We start from the raw sequence: 21,587 nt of genomic DNA, 5'->3' as shown, positions 1-21,587 counted from the left end.
ATTGTCACATTTTTGGGCATAGAGTTAGATTCCCAGGCATGGGAGATGCGGCTGCCAGCCTCAAAGCTGTTGGAACTAAAGGGCACCCTTGACACCTGGGTACACCTAGTACAGCGCACCAAACAGGAATTGCTCTCGTTGGCAGGCTCTTTGTCATTTGCCGCCAAAATAGTACTGCCCGGGCGCACTTTCTGCCAGCCAGTACACGTCTCTTGACAGGACCCAGCGCCTGAGCCAAGAGGCTCCAAACGATATAATCCCGGTGGCACGCTTGCATTGAGTCATGGAACGGCCGGTCACTACTGCTAGACCCATCCTGGTGCAAACACACCGAGATGCAGCTGTTTACGCATGCTTCTGACCATGGCTATGGCTTGGTCTGTGACAAAGAATGGGCGTATGGCCAGTGGGAGGCACTCCACAAGGATCTGTCCATAGAATGGCCCTTATCTGTGTGACGCTAGGCAAACGACTGTGCAAGCGTCGACTATTAGTTCAATGTGACAACGAAGCGGTCTTGCCAATCTGGCGCACAGGAATGTCTAGGTGCCCAGAGATCATGACACTTGTCAGGATTGCGTTGTTAGCGGCTGCCAAGCATAACATGGTTGTGTTTTCACCACACATACGTGGTGTTGACAACGTCCTTGCTGACTGTTTGTCCCGGCTGTAGGTCGACAGCTTCCGGAAGCTACATCCCCAGGCGTCTCCATGTCGCTAGAAGCCCGGCAGCTGATATGACCACTGACCACACCATGGGCCTTATCCTTGCGGGAGTGGCAACAAGTACCGCCCGGTCGTATGCTGCCGGCGTGACAGCATACGAGAGATTATGCCAGCCTTCACCGTGTCGCGCCATAACCCATTCAGGCCACCCACCTACTGGATTTCCTAGCGTACCGTAAAGTCTTGTATAAAAGCCGCACTTGAATAGAAGCCGCTCTCGAATAGAAGCCGCGATTTTGGGCCCATCAAATCACACATAAGCCTGGTTTTAGTGTTGACATACATAGAAATACCTGTCTTGTATAGAAGCCTGTCTGACATAGAAGCCTGCAAAATTTCACGAAGAAGGTCATAGAAGCCGCAGCTTTTATACAAGACTTTACCATACATGTCATCCAAGTGCCGGCTGGCAACTATCAAGGTCTACCTCCATGTCCTCTGGCATTACAAAATCGTCAACATCCTGTCGTTGTCCCCGTTCCAGGACGGGCGACTGGACTTGCTGCTCCAGGGTATCGCCCGCAACCAGTGCACGAGCAGCCAGGTGCAGGAACGCCGTGCTGTCCCGCTGCAACACCTCCGTGCAATCCAGGGCTTCCTGTCGCACTCCGGTCTATCACCGGCCGACCAAGCCATGCTCTGGAGCACTATCACACTCACCTACTACGCGTTCCTGCTAGTCAGTGAGTACGCCTCTACCGACCCGCAGAAGATGTTGACGCGGGAACGCGTCTGCATCCGGGAGAACGCAGTGAGGCTGGCTGTCTCATTCTCCAAAACAATGCAACTGGGAGAGGAGAGAGGACGGTCGGCGCCACCAACAATAACACCTGCCCGGTAGCCGCATTAGGGAAGTACGCACAGCTGCGCCCCCAAGTGGCGGGAGCGTATTTCCGCTACCAGTCTCGCCAGCCGCTTCGCCCCTCGGACATGAACGACTTACTTCGCCGAGCTCCCCCTGGCCAGAAGATCTCCAACCATAGCCTGCGTATCGGTGCAGCCACTGCCACCGGAAGGAATGGCCTGCCACCTTACGTCATCCAAAGGGCCGGCCGATGGCAGAGCAACGCTGACCTCTGATACATCCGTCTGTCAGAATCGGACATGGAGCCAATCGCGAAGGCACTGGTGACAGTGTGAGTACATGCACCGCCTTCCTAGCACTATCAGCTGCCTGAGTGACGGCACTGCCCTCTTCACACTATCTGCTGTATGAGTGACAGCACTTCCCCCTAACACTACTCGCTATATGTCGTGGTGACCACACTACTCCCATAAGCACTGCTGGCAGCAGGAGCGTCTGCACTGCCCTCCTACCACTCCTCTCTGTACGAGTGCTCGTGCTCTCCCGTGCTGCTCCCTGCATAGTTAATGGTACCTGCCCTCTTGAAACTAACTGCTGTAGACTCAAAATTATGTCCTTGAACATCGCTGTACACTTTCATGTAGTTTCCATGTTAAGGTCAGCTAGATTGGGGCTTACGCCTCCCCCAGCAATTTCATTTTTGGGTGGCATCCACATGGAGTGGGTGGCTGCAAAGCACCCCGTAAGCCTTTGAGCTGACACGCAACTCTAGGTTACCAGCCCCTCTGCATTCGTCCTACCATGCAGATGTCCGGGTGTAAGCGTAACCCCGTTAGCAGCCTACTTCCACATCTGTCCTACCATGTGGAAGTGCGGTGTAAGCCTAACCTTGTTAGCGGCCCCCTCCACATTCGTCCTACCATGTGGTGACCTGGGTGTAAGCCTAACCCCATTTCCCTCCGTGAATCCCAGTCTAGCCTAAACCTTGTCTTCAATATTGTGTGTGCAATGGGATGTTAACCCTTGTTTAAAGAGCCACAGGTAGCCCTTGGCAGATCATGCTGGCATAATTTCTGGCATAATCTTCGGATTTTGCCTAAAAATGATGCCCTGCCATAATGGACTTCTGAGACCAGACAGTTAGCATAACCTTAAAATGCTGGCCGAAGATGTATTGCTCCATGGATATTTAGGCATGTTAAAGGAAATAACCTGATGAAACTAGGCCAGCAGTGAAAGGGTTAATGGGGTGTTGCCCACGCTCATTTCCGGCTACTGAGCGCCGTCCCTCGGCCGCAGAATCTTGTAGAAGCTTGGCTCCACCAACATTCTGCTCTGGCAGTGTCTACCCGGCCGACGCTGAATCCTCTCTCGTACATACTTGGCTCTGCCAACATTCCGCTTCGGCCGTGTCTACGCATTTCTCTCCGTAGCCTCTCCCTCCGATGGCCGGCACTCCCCCGTACCGCAAGTTGCTGCGTGTTGTAGTTAATGTGTGTGTGTGTATGTGTTATCCCAGCACTAGTTGCTGTGTCTAACGTAGCTGTTCGCTACCATTGCTTCTGCGATGGGAAAGTCTGAGATCTGGGGTCTGAGGTGTGTGTGTGTGTGTCTTTATGTGTGTGTTTTTGGATGTGTGGGTGTGTGTGTGTGTGTGTGTGTGTGTGGGTGTGTGTGCATGTATGCATGATGTGTGTGTGCATGCATGTGTGCGTATGCATCAACATGTGTATGACTGTGGGTATGTGTGTACATGTCTTGTCTTTAATTTTGCTGCTACTTCCAGGCTGGTGACACACCATTACATGATGCAGCACAGAGAGGTGATGTTTCCGTAGTAGAATGTCTTCTCACTTCTGGACATTCGTTGGAACCAAAGAATAATGTAAGTCATATTATCCCATGAATGCTCGTTTTATGAGCAGAAAGAAGAATTACGTAGGTGAATACTTTTTAGCGAGTAGACTTCCGTGCCTTCTCTTCATGTTGTGACATACCTTCTCCCGTACATTGTCTCCTTCCGCATCAACAAGGTATTATAGCGGCACAAGCAAATGAGAGCAAGAACAATGATGTATGTATATGCATGGTGTATAATGGTCACGCATTAATCATTGTTGTTTTTCGCTATTCTGCTTTGACCCGGTTTTATCACTACACTGCTGGACATACTTCAGTGTGAAAAGGAGAAGGACAAAATGTTCCGAGTTATGACTAACTAACTGTCCACCAACGTAACCAGACCTTATACAGTCAGCGAGTGTGAATTTTTTTATTTTATTTACAATGAACACAGCTCGCAGGCAAAGACAAAAAATTGCATAGTGGGCTTGCACACGGTCGAGTCTTGCAAGATGGAATCGGGCTTCTTACATCCAGATGATGGGGCAGTACTCCATCACTGGGCGCACAAAGGCATTGTAGGCTTGGATGCGACCGGGCGCGTCAAAAACGTGGAAAGCCTAACACAAAGCGCCAAGTCGCTGCTGTGTTGCCGGAAGGTAAGCTGACCATCAAAACTGACGCCCAAGATTTTGAGCTCCACTTGTTCCCTCAGGTTAGATCCGTTGAAATCAATCTGTGGCATGTTCCATTGGGTGCGGTGGAAGCTGACAATCACTACTTGGGATTTGGCTGGTTCAAATATCTATCTTCCATTCTTGACCCCAGAGGGAGATGTTGTTGACTGCTAGCTGGAGGGCTTGGGTGGTATCTTGTTGGATGGGGGGGGGGGGGGTGATGTTGGTATGCAGTGTAGTGTCGTCTGCGAATGAGGCTAGGTCAGCACCGGCTGGTAGGTGGTCCTCGCAGTCGTTCACGTATATGAGGAAGAGAGTCGGACCCAGAATACTGCCCTGGGGGACTCCAGCCTGAATTGGGAGCCTTGAAGATGTCTGGCCACAAATGACCATTTTGATGGTAGCATTCACTAAGGTAGCTGCTGAGCCACTGGTGCAGTTGCCCACGTAGGCCGTATACGTTGGACTTGTGTAGCACACCGGGGTGTGATACACGATCAAACGCGCCGGCTATGTCAATGGCGAGTATGCGTACTACGCCTTTCTCCCCGGCTGTATGCAGCCACTGATCGTGGAGGCTGGAAAGGAGGTCGGCTACATGATGGCCATGGCGAAATCCAAACTGTCTTTTGGAGAAGACGTTGTTCGACTCGAGGAAATTAGTTATTGTTCTGTTAATAATTGTCTCCATCACTTTGGCCAGAATACACAAGAGCAAAATTGGACGGTAATTGGAGGGTAGAAACTTTGATTTCCGTTTAAATATAGGGACTATGTTGGCAATATACCATGTCTTGGGCTGTATCCTAGTGTGGAAGCACCGCGTGAACAGTGTAGAAATAGGTTGAACCAGTTCAGCAGAACAGGTTTTCAACACTCGTGCCGGTATCCCATCCGGCCCGGTTGCCTTTGATGGGTTGAACTGCCGAAGGGTTCGCTCGACAACAGCCACACGGAAACGGACATCCGAAAGAGCCTGTTAATTTCGAGGCTTGACATATGGGAATGAGGCTGACAGGTCATCTTGCAAAATAGCGGGCCATGCATTCTCCTTTGTCTGCGCTGGCTGTGTACTCACGTCCATCGGGATGACGTATTGTCGGAACAGTTTGACTACACCCATTCCCAGAGGCACACTAGACGGTGTGCCACCAGTCACTGGGTGGCAGCTGCTTTGTTTGTTTGTTATTTGTATTCTTTATTTAGAGTGGGAAGTCCAAAACAGGCCCTAGCCTAATACCAATGGTCCCACTAGAGAGGGAATGCTGTATATATGTGCATAAGGATCAGTGAGGGTAACAGCAACTAGTAGGGAAAGAAAAAGAGAGAATAAATACAACTCAAAACAGGAGTTGTGACTTGCATAGGAAGAAAATAATGGAAATAGCAGTATTTTGAGGTCATTTTCTGTCTCAGTTTCGCCATGAAAGCACTCTTCGCAGTTTTGAGACAGGCAACCGTTGAGAGCCTAGCATCTTGGTAAGCTTACTGCCGATCGTCGTCAGACGGGTCATCTCTCAGGCATCTCCATGCACGTCATTTCCTCACTGTGGCAGCAGTGCACTCAGGGTCCACTATGGAGGATCGAATGCACGGGTTTTCAGGGTTTTAGAGGGTATGAATCTCTTCATTCCCGCCAGGATCCTCTCTGAGATGCCAGTGCATGACAGGTCTAGATCAGTTCGAGCAATAGCTGCCCAATTGGTGGTTCTGAGGAAGTGACGAAGCCTGGCCCAATCAGCATGCTGATACCTCCATACAGTTCATGATATGGGAAGCTCGCGTGACACACGGATCTGGAAGTTGGCAAGTAGACAGGCATGGTCAGATTTGCCAAGAGGTGGCAAGACAGAAACCAATGATTCTACGGGTAGGTCGGATATAATCAGGTCCAGTGCGTTGCAGCCGTGCGGTGGTTGATCGACTAGCTGTTCAACACCGTGCATGTAGCACATGTCCTCTGCATGCTCGACACCTCAAGTTGTTCTGCTACTGTGGAGCCACTCTTGGTTGTGTACATTGAAGTCCTAGCAACTATCACAGCAGAGTTGCGGCAAAATGGCACAAAACTGATAAGGAGTACTGAGACATACGGCGACCTGACTCCTAGCTCCAACACTTCTCAAAGGCGCACAAACCAACAACCTCCCAACTTGGAAGACTCAGGTTCGAAAAGGTCCAAGAGGGGAAGGAAAGCGCAATGAAGAAGAGCACGAGCCCCGCGCCACGGCAACAAAAATGCCAAACGTTACTGGATGATGACGAAACTAGTAAGACTATTGGACATACCGGTGTACTATAGTAGAATGACCCCCCAGCAGATGGACCCCGGGCATTGTACTATAATTATAGTAGAGTGACCCCGGGGGCAATCTACTATATAGTACAATGACCGGGGCGTCGTTCTACTATATAGTAGATTTCCCCCTGTCATTCTACTACAGAGTCCACCAGACGGGTCGTTTCGCATGTGCAGGTAGAAAGGGATGGAGTTTACACCACAGATTCCAAGTGGACATTATGGATTGTGGCAAGAGTCCGGGGTTATGTACTCTTGGTTGTGGGAATATGTGGTGAAAAGTCCACAACATTTGTACATAGGTCGCGCACTTTTCCTCTTTAGGAGACATGAACATCCCACCTTGAGTGGGATTGTTTTTGTTTCGGAGTTGGAAGAAAGTTTGCAGAAAGTTCAGTGTTTCTTTGCGTTTTCTGTGTGCTCCTTGCTCCTTTTGGATTCTACTATATAGTACAATGACCGGGGGGGGGGGAGGGGGGGGGGGGCCTTCCACTACGGGGGTCATTCTACTATATGACACCGGCCTTACTACAACTCGACGACGTAACAAACCACCCAACTTGGGAGGCTCAAGTTTATGTAGTAAACAAAGAAAGGGGAAGCTAAGCGAAGACGAATTGTGACAAACGGAAACGTCAGCATTCTACTGAACTTCACTACACTGTATCATGTAAATATGATAGACTAGTTATGTGCAATAACAAGTTGTTCCACATGACGTACGTTTTGCCGAATAGGTCATGGCGGCTCATACAGTGTGCAAAGTTGAACTCCGATGGTGAGCCAATTAAATTAAATTATGGTGAAAAAGGAGAAGGAAAAAATGTTACGAATTATGACTAACTGTCCACCAACGTAACCAGATCTTATACAGTCAACGAGTGCGACAAAATGGTGGTTGGTGGACAGTTAGCATAACTCGTAACATTTTGTCCTTCTCCTTTTTCACCATAATTTAATTGGCTCACCATCCGAGTTCATAATTCATTGTATTTGCTCTTGTTTGCTCTTGCGTGTTTATCACCTGAGGAGAAGGTACGGAAGTTTAGTCGCGAAACCATTAGTTTTGAGAATGTTGTTGAAGAGCCGGAGGTTTGTCCTATCAACATTTTTCCTTAGCTTCATTAGCCTGGAAAACGATAATGAGTTACTTGCGTCACCTCAAACTCGCTCGTAAGTCCAATGTCTTGAAGAGATCTGGTATATGTTTCCAAGTTGGCTGTTCGAGGATCGCAGTATCTCGGCTTCCTCCGGAATCCCTCTGGAGTGCTGGACTCCATGTGTCATTGTGTGATCTACAAGCGCTTTGTCCGCCCGGGCACAAACCACTCTGGCTCGCCTCATCCAACAGGATGGCCATCGCCTAATCAGTGAGAAACCCTACCTTTGCCTCCTGTACAATATGCATTGTCTAGATGCACATCGCCTTCTACAGATGATGTTGCCACATGTTGTACATAGATACATAGATACACACGAGTCACAGAAAAACCACGCGTCTTGATGGCTGTAACTTAAAGTTTCATGCCATAATTATAGCAATCTTCAGACAACTGATTACAGTGATGCACAGCTAGTGTGGTATTTATACAGCAGCATAGGAAGGAATCTGTGAAGGTTTGAGGTCTGGTGGGTGCAAAAGTCCTGGATGGAAAATGTGCCAAACTCACATGGTCCGTGAGTGAGAAAAGAAATATGATATGGCAGGAAGGCAAGCAAGGCTGTGTGAAAGGATGATAATGATAATGTGGCTTGCCTGTAATCACAATCATGCAGGTGCAAGATGCCACACACTTTGGTAAGCGCTTAAAGGGGAAGTTAAGGCAAAAATTAAAATTTCACCAGTTGCAGTCTCCGGGGTGCTGAGTCGAATGGTCTTGGTCAGAGAAAGCTGACACGCTCCCTTCCTACTTGAATCCCTATCGAACTCGCACACTTCCACCGAAACTGGGTGACTGCGCCCTACTCGATGGGGATTTGTATGCAAAATGTCACTAAAAGCGCCATTTCGTTCTTATAAAAGCACGGATGACCGCGATTGGCCCAGCGTTCCTCCTTTATTCCCGATCGAACATGGTTGAACAAGTGGTCACGTGCTCCTGGGTGCCCAAATCACCTGGTCACCACGCCAGCAGGCGACAACTTTCACACCAAGGTTCAACTCGAGTTCAACTAGAGTGACAGGACTGCACCCAAAAAAGGTCAAACAGGCTAGTAAGTTGTACCCTGCAGGCACGGTGACCAGGTGATTGGTGTACGCAGGAGCACGTGACCGCTTGTTCAACCATGTTCGATTGGGAATAAAGAAGGAACGCTGCATCGCAGCCTTTTCCGACCAAAACCAGTCGACTCAGCGTCCAAAAGACTACAACATATGGGCCAATCACGGTCATCCGTGCTTTTATAAGAACGAAATGGCGCTTTTAGTGACATTTTGCATACAAATCCCCATCTAGTAGGGCGCAGTCGCCCAGTTTCGGTGGAAGTGCGCGAGTTCGATTGGGATTCAAGTAGGAAGGGAGCGTTTCAGCTTTCTCGGACCAAGACCATTCGACTCAGCACCCCGAAGACTACAACTGGTGAAATTTTAATTTTTGCCTTACCTTCCCCTTTAAAATAAGTTGGAGGAGGGGAGATACTTGCTCTTCAATGCACCAACTAAACAGGTGCAAGATGGAAATTTCCACGCGCTGTGATGGCTATATGTGCTTAGAATGGGCGAGGAACATGAAAAGAAATGACCACGATGACGCGACGTCAAGCGAGGCTATATGCAAGATACCACACCCGTAATTAGAAGGTCTGCAGACGGGTGCAAATGGCTGTCGTGCGTCATGTGGCTGCAAGTCACGTGACTCCGTACCCACCAAGCAGGAACTTGGCAGAGTGCCTGCACTTTGATACGAGCTCCGTTCGTTTGTTGAGGAAGGTGCTGCGATCGGATATGCTGATGTGATATTTCTCTGCGATACATAGGTTGCAACGCTTGGTGACATTGGTGTAAGCCCGTGTACATTCCTTGATGGACCAGCCAATCTCATAGGCCTTGTTCTGGCGTTTTAGGCTCCAGACATACTTTGCCAGCTTCGTACTTGCTTCATACCGCTCGTGGCGCAGCGACGTCATATGATTTCCATACCTGGACTTGAAATCCGGTGCCCACATTCCAGTGTATGTCTTCAGGGCGCTGTCCAACGTTACTTCGGCCTCATACACCACATTGGTCGACTTGCATTCACCTTTCAGTGGACAAGATGCGGCGACTCGGCAGTTGCAGGGGACTCTCTCGTGCTTTGGTTGCATCATTTTCTTGTTGTGGCCTTTGATCCGCGTTTCCATACTAGGCATGCAGCTATAGCCGACTTTCAAGGTGTTTCTGTTGAAGAGCTTTCGCAGTTTGGCGTTCTTGGGGAAATGCTTGCTTACTAGTGCGAGAAACTGGCCTCCGATGTTTGTCCTGACATTGGCGCTATACGGAGAATAGAACCAGATGATGTCTCGCCCGCATTTCCTCTTGCGACTTGACTGGGTGTTCACATCGTCGTACACGAGCACTCTGGGGTGGCCACTGGCAGCTAGCGCGTCGGCGAACTCAGGCACGGCTTCCTCAAAGACTTCCTTTGAGCTGGAAATCATCGCCAGACGCTTGTTGATGCCAACGGGTAAGCTCTTCAACACTTGCAGTGGGTGGTTGGACTTTGCGCTTACGTAAAGCGGAGTGTCGTTTGGCTTACGGTATGGCTTGAACGTACCGGATTCCAGGCACATGGTTATATCCAGGTAGTTGACTGTGCGCAGGTTGCTTTCTATCGTTATTTTCAGGCCGCACGACTTGAATACTTCAATTACCGTAGTTCCGCGCATATAAGCCCATGAGCTAATATACGAAATAATGCATTTTCCGGGAAAAAAATGGTAATAATGGTTCGCTTTTTAGCCCTGCGCCTATATTCGAATTTTGAAGGCAGCTGGCATGCGAAAAAGTACAAGTCTGTGCGCGGTTGTCCGCCTTCCGTAGGTACCGGTACTGGTAATGTAGTCTGCACTGACAAGTGACATGCTGTACTATCGGTTCCGTAACGGTGTTGGGTTTGTTTATTAGCCCATGGGCCTATAAACGGAGGTGGGGTTATATGCGGATATAGGCCCATGGGCTTATATGCGGATATAGGCCCATGGGCTTATATGCGGATATAGGCCCATGGGCTTATATGCGGATATAGGCCCATGGGCTTATATGCGGATATAGGCCCATGGGCTTATATGCGCGGACCTACGGTATTTGTTTTATCACTCTGTCTGCTACGGGTCCACTCGCATCCTTCAGCACTGCAAGTCCATCGTCACGGTAGAGCCCCACCGACGTCCAGTCCAGGTGCACAGCTAGCTTGGGGAGGATGTAGGCTCCAACAATTTCACAAGCCTCCGCACCGTCGTATGCGCCCATGGTAACGTCGAACATATCACCTCGGTTTTCTTAGACCATGCCTGACCCTGGGCAAATAGCAGTGACTTGCAGGCATCAATAATCACATTCATGTCGTCGTCGCTGACCTGCACATGCTGCTTAGCGAATTCCAGGTCGTCCTACAAGAGCTCCTTCGTGATCGACGGGTAGAAATTGACAATGTCAAATACTACAAACGCATGGCGCTTTTTCTCCTCTATGCTCTTGAACCAATTAATAACATCGGCCGTGCTTCTCCAAAGCATCGCTCCTGTAGCGTCATGGAGCTGCCTTGTGATGTTAGCTAGGGTGCTCTTGCTGACGATGCCTAGCTCACTTTTTGCTGGATTTATTAGGCGGCACGGTAGGGCACGGTGGAAAATCTCTTTATGGTCTTTTAGCGTTATGAAACATTCGGACTTGGCGAGTACCTCCGTCCTGTCCGCTATGTCAAGCCGTTCCGCAATTTCCCTTGCCTCCAGGTTGATTTGACTGTACGCACCCTCCGGTGCATGCTGATAGGTCTTGGTGATGTTGTCGTGTAACAGTTTTTTGTAGTTATCGACCGTCGTAATATACAGGTTGCGCGTCTTGTCGGCGGGTACTATCACGTCTGGCGAGTTGCTGATACGCTGCAGGTCTTTCTTCATCTTTGCTTGGTTGTCATTTGTTGCTTTCCACCGCATCCTCTTTATAACGCTTTCTACTTCTCAATTAGTCGTTTCCGGTATTCCTTGGCCGTTGGCATCGGGATGTTCTTGAGCGAGTATCCCAAGTTGATGCGCGTGGTTTTTCTGTGACTCGTGTGTAATAAACATAGAAAGGGGAAGCTAACCAAAGACAAATTGACTCAAACCGAAACGTCAATATTCTACTGAACTCCACTATCATGTAAATGTGATGGACTAGTTATGTACAACAACAAGTTCTTCCACACGACTTACGTTTTGCCGTATAGGGCATGACGGCTCATCAGGTGTGCATAGTTGAACTCGGATGGTGAGCCAATTAAACTATAGTGAAAAAGGCGAAGGACAAAATGTTACAAGATATGATTAACTGTCCACCAACGTAACCAGATCCTATACAGTCAGTGAGTGCCACAACATGGTTGTTGGTGGACAGTTAGTCATAACTCTTAAAATTTTGTCCTTCTCCTTCATCACCTTAATTGAATTGGCTCACCACCCGAGTTCATAATTCATTGTATTTGCTCTTGTTTGCTCTTCCTTGTATATCACCTGCGGAGAAGTAACGGAAGTTTACTCTCGAAACCCTAACTTTTCAGAATATTCTTGAAGAGCCTGAGGTTTGTCCTGTAAACATAGCCAGCATTTTTCCTTAGCTTCTTTAGCCTGGAAAACAATAATGAGTTTTCTTGCGTCACCTCAAACTTGCTCGTAAGTCCAATGTCTTCAAGAAATCTTGTATATGTTTCCAAGTTGGCTATTCGAGGATCGTAGCATCTCGGCTTCCTCGGAATCCCTATGGAGTGCTGGACTCCAGGTGCCATTGTGTGATCTACAAGCGGTTTGTCCGCCCGGTGCTGGAGTATGGCATGGTCATGTGTATGAGCTCAACACAAACCGCTCTGGCTCGCATCACTGCTGTCCAACGGGGTGGCCATCGCCTAATTGGTGAGGGAACCTACCTTTGCCTCCTCTACAATATACATTGTCAGGATGCACATCCCCTTTCTACAGAGTATGTTGCCACCCCAGCAGCCCCAACACCAAACGGTCCACTCCACCCGTAGTACATTTCAAAGATGTAATGCCCACGCACACCAACAGGCAAATAAACTTCCCGTCCCATCCCGAGACAACCTGTGTCGAGCCTATCGTCACGCAGTTGCCCCGTCTGGAACCAGCTGCCGGCTGGAGTCTTCTCTGGTTCATTCTGCACCAAGAACTTGCAACATTTCAAGGTTGCAGCCGACCGCTATTTGAAGAACAACGACTGATCGTGGGTGGGCACATGATCATCTCTGAGTATCAGCATCATAATTATCTGCCTCACCCCATCACATTCAAATTCCGCTCCACATACTCCTCCATATTACAGGTGTCCTTCTTTTCTCTCCTTCTCCTCCTTACACTGTCTTTCTTATCCTTCCCATCCTTCTAATGTACTGTCTCTCCTTCTAACCTTTAGTATCATGTACCTGTCACTCCTTTCATTTTTACTTCTTTCTTTTTGGTGAATTTCACCTTTGAACTCAGCGACGCCAGACATAAAGTTTACCGCGTAAGAAGAGGACAACGGTGGAATTGCTTTCTAGACGTATGGATTCAGAGGTCAAATTCACGAGTTTCAACAAACGTCTACAGGAAGTTTACACAGAAGGGACGTTACATTAACTTCACCTCGCACCATCCAAAGTCCTCTAAACGCACCATTGACATAATTATGGGAAGGGAGCTGATAGGTCATCTTGGCCAAGACTGCATTTGCCTGCAATATAGCGGGCCATGCATTCTCCTTTGTCTGCCCCTGGCTGTGTACTCACGTCCATCGGGATCACGTAATATCGGAACAGATTGACTGCGCCCATTGCCAGAGGCACACTTGACGGTGTGCCACCAGTCACTGGGTGGCAGCTGCTTTGAGGTCATTTTCTGTCTCAGTTTCGCCATGAAGGCACTCTTCGCAGTTTTGAGACAGGCAACCGTTGAAAGCCTAGCATCTTCGTAAGCTGACTGCCAATCGCCGTCAGACGGGTCATCTCTCAGGCATCTCCATGCACGTCATTTCCTCACTGTGGCAACAGTGCACTCAGGGTTCCACCATGGAGGATCTAATGCACAGGTTTTCAGGGTTTTAGAGGGGATGAATCTCTTCATTCCCTCCAGAATCCTCTCTGAGATGCCAGTGCATGACAGGTCTGGATCAGTCCGAGCAATAGCTGTCCAATTGGTGGTTCTGAGGAAGTGACGGAATCTGGCCCAATCAGCATGCTGATACCTCCATACAGTTCTTGATATGGGAGGCTCGCGTGATGCACGAATCTGGAAGTCGGCAAGTAGACAGGCATGGTAAGATTTGTCAAGAGGTGGCAAGACAGAAAGCAATGATTCTATGGGTAGGTCGGACATCATCTGGTCCAGTGTGTTGCAGCCGTGCGGTGGTTGGTGGACTAGCTGTTCAACACCTTGCATGTAGCACATGTCCTCTGCATGCTCGACACCTCTAGTTGTTCTGCTACTGTGGAGCCACTCCTGGTTATGTACATTGAAGTCCTAGCAACTATCACAGCAGAGTTGAGGCAAAAATGGCACAAAACTGACCAGGAGTACTCAGACATTCGGCGACCTGACTCCTTGCTCCAACACTTCTCCGAGGCGCACAAACCAACAACCTCCCAACTTGGAAGGCTCAGGTTCGCAAAGGTCCAAGAGGGGAAGGAAAGTGCAACGAAAAAGAGCACGAGCTACGCGCCACGGCAACAAAGAATGCCAAAAGTTACTGGATGATGACGAAACTAGTACTTCATAAGACTATTGGACATACCGGCCTTACTACAACTCGACGACGCAACAAACCACCCAACTTGGGAGGCTCAAGTTTATGTAGTAAACAAACAAAGGGGAAGCTACGCGAAGACGAATTGTGACAAACCGAAACGTCAACATTTTACTGAACTTCACTACACTGTATCATGTAAATATAATAGACTAGTTATGTGCAATAACAAGTTGTTCCACATGACGCACGTTTTGCCGTATAGGTCATGGCGGCTCATAAGGTGTGCAAAGTTGAGCTCGTATGGTGAGCCAATAAAATTATGGTGAAAATGGAGAAGGACAAATGTTACGAGTTATGACTAACTGTCCATCAACGTAACCAGATCTTATCCAGTCAGCGAGTGCGACAAAATGGTGGTTGATGGACAGTTAGTCAGAACTCGTAACATTTTTATCCTTCTCCTTTTTCACCGAAATTTAACTGGCTCTCCATCCGAGTTCATACTTCATTGTAATTGCTCTTGTTTGCTCTTCCTTGTATATCACCTGAGGAGAAGGTACAGAAGTTTACTCGCGAAACCATTAGTTTTCAGAATGTTGTTGAAGAGCTGGAGGTTTGTCCTGTCAACTTTTTTCCTTAGCTTCATTAGCCTGGAAAACGATAATGAGTTACTTGCGTCACCTCGAACGTGCTCGTAAGTCCAATGTCTTGAAGAGATCTGGTATATGTTTCCAAGTTGGCTATTCGAGGATCGCAGTATCTCGGCTTCCTCCGGAATCCCTCTCGAGTGCTGGACTCCAGATGTCATTGTGTGATCTACAAGCGCTTTGTCCGCCCGTGCACAAACCACTCTGGCTCGCCTCATCCAACAGGGTGGCCATCGCCTAATCGGTGATGGACCGTACCTTTGCCTCCTATACAATATGCATTGTCCAGATGCACATCGCCTTCTACAGAGGATGTTGCCACCCCAGCAGCCCCAATCCCAAACAGTCCACTCCACCCGTAGTACGTTTTGAAGATCCACCCACGCACACCAACTGGCAAATGAACTTCCAGTCCCTTCCCGAAACAACCTGTGTCGAGCCTACCCTCGCGCAATTTTCCCTGTCAGGAACCAGCTGCCCGCCGGAGTCTTCTCTGGTCCATTTTGCAGAACAACTTACAAAGTTTCAAGGTTGCAGCCAATCGCTGTTTGAAGACCAACGACTGATTGTGGGCACATGATCATCTCTGAGTATCAGCATCATATCTGCCACACCCCATGATTTTTAAATTCCGCTCCATGTACTCCTCCCAATAACGTGTTTCCTTCTTTTCTCTCCTTCTCCTCCTAACACTCTCTGTCTTATCTTTACCCGCCTTCTAAATGTACTGTCTCTCCTTTTGCTTGCTCATCATGCACAGTAGTAGTAGTAGTAGTAGAATTTTTTTTTTAAATCCCTACAGACGTTGCCGTCTTTTTACAGGCAACCCTAGGTGCTCTTTGCAGAGAGAAATGAAAGCATGTAACCTGGTAACGTGTCAAAGCTGTGTAGACCCTGGCTAGTGGCTAGCGTCAAACCATACTGAACTAACGTCTGTTGCATAGCTACGGGATTAATATTTTATTTGGTATTTATTTTTTATTTTTTAACTTTTTTTGTGTCACGCCTAGCCTTGTGCTATCCCGTATTTGTCCCGCACCGTACCGTACCATGAAAGACAGCTGGCCACAATATTTTTGGTTGTTTGTGCCATCAGCATGCCTGGCGCTATCCCGTACCTGTCTCGTTTCTGACGGTCAAGGGCGTTCTGGAGTCGACGGGATGTCTGTCCTGACGTTTCCTGTGACCAGCGCTGACTCTGCCGATCACGGGCGTTCTGGAGTCGACGGGATGTCTGTCCTGTCGTTTCCTGTGATCGACGCTGACTCTGCCGATCACGAATGTTCTAGAGTCGACGGGATCTCTCTTCCGACGTTTCCTGTGACCGGGGCTGACTCTGCCGATCACGGGCGTTCTGGAGTCGACGGGATCTCTTTTCCGACATTTCCTGTGACCGGCGCTGACTCGCCCGGTCAGGATTATTTTGGAGACGACGGGATCTATCTTCCAAAGTATGATTTTGCTGACGCTTCCAGACACCTATTCGGCAACTAACGTTCATTCTAAATACATTATTTACTTGTCTTCCTACTTCGTATTTCTTTCCAGAAAATCTCCCCAAACAGAAGGGAGTCGTTTACATAATACAACTCCCTGCTATACATCTATACGTTATAATTATTATGCTATCGGCCTACATGCGATTCCCGGGCTGGTCGACAGGCGGCCCAGCCAGCCTGCTAGTGGGATCTCGGCCTCGCACACAAATCCACACAAAATGTTACTGCACTGAATGCATTCCCCCGATACACTTCGCATATATACTCATTCTCTTAATGGTACCGTACTCTTGATGGTACGGGACAGGTACGGGATAGCGCCAGGCATGCCGATGGCACAAACAAACAAAAATATTGTGGCCAGCTGTCTTTGCTGGTACGGTACGGTACGGGACAGATACGGGATAGCGCCAGGCGTGACACAAACAAACAAACAAACAAACAAACACCAAATCAAAGCTGTGTGGACCTTGGCTAGCGCCAGACGTTACTGAAGTAACGTCTTCTGCATAGCTATGGGAATAATACAAAGCTCAACAAGAATTGATACGTAGTGATCAATAGTAAATACGTTCGATATCAAGAAAGGAATAGAGAGGGAGAGGGAGAGAGAGAGAGAGAGAGTAAGTTACATTTATAAAGACAGGTAAGTCTAACAAATGAGGACTGAGACCTCTACAACAGGGTTTTTACGCCTGAAAGCAGGTGCATGATTTAACAAGCAGGTTGTCAGTCTAGATTTTATGCGCAGATGGAGAAAAAGCGCAGAAGTTTTGTAATGAGATGAAAAGCAGAAATAATAAGAAATAATAAGAAAAGATGAAATGAAAGCCTGCTCACAACCCCGCCCAGCCTTGCGAACTGGGTATGGTGGATTAAGAACCCGGTTCAACGCTCGAGCAAGCGCTCTCCACTCAAGGTGTTCACAGCAACTGATAGGAACTCATATGGGGAAATTATAGAAAAGAAATAATAAGATAAAGAGAATAAATTTCAACGCACCTCAATAAACGGAGCCCCACATACAGTACCTCAGAAAAGTGGATCTTCCGACCAGTGTTTTTGTTGACGCCGCAACCAGATGATGTAGCTGCTTCGCAGAGACGTCTTACTGCACAAATTACAAATAAATTTTATTCTTCGATTAGAAAATCCAAGCGCTTTCAGAGCCCTCCGAAGAGAGTCCGGGATGAAACCACGCACACCTACCTCAACCGAAAAAGAAACGACCTGCCACCCGTTTGCTCGGCATTGATCGGCCAGATCCGCATACCGCCTGTCCTTCCGCGAGTTACTGACACTGAATCTGTCCTCAGCACAAACTGTCAACTCCATCCAGAATACAATCCTACGACTCGTAGAGTACAGAACTATATCTGGTCTTAGGGTGGTAAGTGCAACACAGCTAGGGAAAGAAATCTTTGCACTAACTGAGTCGACAAGAAGTTTCCAGTCTGAGGCCGCTGACAGGAGATCAGTCGTAACCAACTTTCGTCTGGGCTGAACGCGAACTGGCTTCTCTCCCGCCTTGCAAAACGAGATGAAGTCAAGCTCATTTGAATTTTCGGTTTGTACGGTGTTTGCAGCAGTGCGGATTCGAATCTCCTCACGCATGTTCCTGACGATGACCCCGAGTACGTTGTCGTGCCTCCAGGTGTAACGTCCCTGGTCCAGCGCTACGCGACAAGCGCCAAGCACGTGGCGCGTAGTACAGGCCCAGGTACGGCACAAACTACAGTACGGATCCACTACGGTGTTTCCCCAACGGCGTAGGTTCGTCGGAGAAGGTAGCACGTCGAGGGTTGATGCGAGAAGAAATTTCAAATCCTTACCAGTACCACCGTACAAAAGGGATTTCCACGAGAGGTCCTGCCACATCACCGATGTCCACTCCAACCACTTGCCTTGCACCTGAAGAGTCTTCAGCCTCAAAATCTGCTCCTGCGCGTTGATCTCCTCAAATGTTTGAAGGAGATCCTTCCTCGGGGGTTTGGAATGCTGCTTCGGAGCAGGAGCACCCAACCCTGCACGATGACTTGAAGATGACGGTGGACGGCGAGTCCCTGAACCTACTGATGCCTCTGCACACTCCAGCTCTATTGTCGCCGCATATCGCTTTGTCAGCTTCGCATCCTTACTCCGACGCAGAGTGTACAGCGCCCTCATGCGCGCGTCCCCACTCGATCGAAGAATGTGCCATTTGATGGACTGGCACTTTTTCCACACCGTAGGAAGGTAGTGGAGGCGTAAGCCAAAGCGTTTGCGACTGCCAATAAAAAGAATGGCAGAGTTTGCGCATCGAGGTAGGCCTGACCATTTCTTCAGAAATGGTAAACACATAAAGTGCAGTTCACGTACAAAACCTTGTGTGAGTTCAAGAACCTGGAAAGACCAAGAAAGCTTGGGCACTACAAGATGGTGGTAAAGCCATAGCTTGTGGTGGTCTTGAAGCCAAGAGCCATCTACTTTTTGCATGAGAGATACAGTGAGTTGACGGATGTCTTCCCGCTGGGTCTGCTCAGAGCAATCAGCATGCAGCCTTCGCCCCAGGAACTTGAACTCTGCAGTGTCAATGAAAGCGATCTTCCTCCCTGACATTGTCAGGCAGGGATCGTAAGGTTTGTACCGGCCATCTACAAGCTTTGCTGCACTGCTTTTGCATTTGTGCGGCGCCGCCTGCATACATTGGGTCCACGAGAGAAAGTCCTCCGTGACCGCAATGAGTTTTTGACAACCTGCACTAGATTTGCTATAGAGGCCTAAGTCATCAGCAAAAGCTGTTTGGGACACTTGCAAAGGGGCAGATTTAAAATCATAGGAGAGGCAACTTAATTCAGGGGCTGCAAGTGAGTCCAGCAGAAGCTGGAAACAAATATTGAAAAGGACCGGGGACAAGGGGCACCCCTGGAAAACACCAATGTTGTAATTAAAGGTGGGTGTGTGTGGTTGTACGACGAAAGCGCAAAGACTGTCGTAGTAGGAAAAAATTAATTTCCTGAATTGCAAAGGAAGGCTGTAGTGGGTTAGAGCATACTGTATCAGATTGTGGCGCACTGAGAGAGAGAGAGAGAGAGAGAGAGAGAGAGAGAGAGAGTGAGAAAGAGAAAGACATACTCACACTCACAAACAAGTACCCCTTGCTCACACAAATACGTCACATACACACACCTGCAGTTACATACATTTATGCATAGTAAACGGCATGCTCTCATGCGCGCACACACATGTGTACGCCTGCGTGTGTGTGCTCAACATTCGGTGACATGCACGAGCACACACACTTACACACAACATGTGCCATGCCATGTTCATTACAAGTAGATTTTGCCTGTATTCACCTGATGATCAGGCATGAAAGTATACTAGTGAAAATTGTATTCTTGTCTCCAAAGAAATTGTTCATCAATTCCCAAAGAAATCTTCATTGACAACGATCCAGAACTCCCTATGCCATTGCCGGTGTTACCTTTACTCATTAGCTGTGTTTTTTTGTTCCTGTGTGTGTGTTTTTGCGCATGCATGGTTGTGTGCATGGTTGTGTATTTGTGTGTGTGTGTGTCTATGTGTGCATGCGTATGTGTGTGTGTGTGTGTTCATGTAAATGCGTATTTTTATGTGTTTGTGAATCGTCATGTGTATGTGTGTATTTGTGTATGTTTATGTGTGTTTGTGTGTACTCGGTTTGTATTCATTAACAATGCTACTTCTAGTATGGTAACACACCATTACAATTTGCAGCATGGAAAGATCATGTTTCCGTAGCAGAACATCTACTTAATTCTGGACATTCGTTGGACCCAAAGGATAATGTAAGTCAGGATATCCCTGGTGCATCCTTGTTAGTGTATGAACAGAAAAGTCAGATTATATGGGTGTACATAGTGAGGTCCAGTGCATGTGTATCAGGTCTCATGTTCATCTGTTGTACGCACAATAAGACGTGCACAATTGGAAAACATTTTCCAAGGAGAACAACAGTTTTCACTATCTTCAACAGCCTAGACAACACTATTGAGTTCCTTGGGTCACCTCAAAAATACTTATAAGTCCAGTGTCTTGATGAGATTTGGTGTATGTTTTCATGTGAAATCGCACTGAACACAATTATGGTTCTGTAAAGCAACCGGCTACTAGATTGGAATTCTTTGGTACTTTGTACACCTGCATAATGTTACACTTCCAGTGGCAGGTAAGATAGTTGAACAGCACAATCAGTCATGTCTTTGTGCGTAACCCGTACAATACTGGTGGTTTGTGTAAATCTGCATGAAGAAGTCTCAGCCAAACTTGGTTGGTTGAATTTCCAGTGGCGTACTTTCTTGTCCTGAACAAAACCAATCTACCAACCCACATGGGGAGAACACTCGGGTATGCCAATGTTGCACCAGTTTTTTGTTCATTGCAGGCATCATCGCTGTGCTTTTGAATTGCCTGTCGTTGGCAGCAGAGGATTGGGCTAATTTGGAGGCTTCTTTTATATTACTTCCTCCGTTAAGCAAAACTTCGTTGCGTTTTTACAGTTCAGTCCAAATCATTCTATGGCTACGAACACGCTTTGCAAAGTGAAAAAAAGCAGCATATGAAAGATATATAATGACAGATGAAACACAGCTCGTTTCAAAGCCGTCCAGTTTCACTCTTCGATGACGACTTACACTCACTGATGACATCAAGTCTGGAGCCTCACTGACTTTCACCTCCAGCGCTGCCAGCTTTTGTACCGCAGCATTTACAAATTGCCAAGACACGATTTGATCGTGGAGATCGCCAAGTTCTTCGCTCGAACTGTGAGCTTGATGACCTCCACGGTGGCGCTGGTAGTTGTGGCCACTCTCCGGAACGCCATGGAAGGAGCCACACAGACGCAAACAAACGCTCCCCATCTTCGCAGGGGTGTATTCGTGCCAGAACGTTTCCACACCCTGCAGAAGCTCCTTTTAGGTTTCCTTAGCCACGAGTGATACGGCTGTCTACAGGCTGTGGAAGAACGCCAAGTCGTCGAGGTTGAGATCAGGATTTTGCGCCGACTGCATGACAACATGAATGTCGAACATTTTTGATTTCCTCTGCGCTGCAAACAAAAGTGCATTGATTATGGTTGTGTGTGGATGCGCACCATCGACTCGTGCTAGTACAGCAGTGCCTGAGCGCTGGCCGGCTCCTGGATACTTCTTCGAGCC

General features: G+C 48.1%; 2 protein-coding genes across 2 annotated transcripts in view; one reads left to right on the top strand and one right to left on the bottom strand.

Annotated features, from left to right (window-relative positions):
* Positions 1-21,587, top strand: part of LOC135829588 (uncharacterized) — a 142,841-nt gene that overhangs the window by 6,064 nt on the left and 115,190 nt on the right. The window contains exons 3-4 of the mRNA XM_065341979.1: positions 3,318-3,416; positions 20,118-20,216. The gene's annotated coding sequence lies outside the window, so the exon portion shown is untranslated. The remainder of the gene's footprint in view (positions 1-3,317; positions 3,417-20,117; positions 20,217-21,587) is intronic.
* LOC135829825 (uncharacterized) lies at positions 17,013-19,455 on the bottom strand. Its single transcript, XM_065342215.1, has 2 exons — positions 17,617-19,455; positions 17,013-17,518 (listed from the first exon to the last, which is right to left on the bottom strand). Exons 1-2 carry the CDS (start codon positions 19,087-19,089, stop codon positions 17,516-17,518), a joined length of 1,476 nt encoding a protein of 491 aa, XP_065198287.1. The 5' UTR covers positions 19,090-19,455; the 3' UTR covers positions 17,013-17,515.

Source organism: Sycon ciliatum, chromosome 13 (assembly GCF_964019385.1).
Source record: "Sycon ciliatum chromosome 13, ocSycCili1.1, whole genome shotgun sequence".
NCBI lineage: Eukaryota > Metazoa > Porifera > Calcarea > Leucosolenida > Sycettidae > Sycon > Sycon ciliatum.
This window is presented reverse-complemented; position numbering and strand designations above follow the sequence as displayed.

Coding starts and splice junctions, on each gene's coding strand:
- LOC135829825 (XM_065342215.1), bottom strand. CDS start 19,089: ATGCAGGCGGCGCCGCACAAATGCAAAAGCAGTGCAGCAAAGCTTGTA.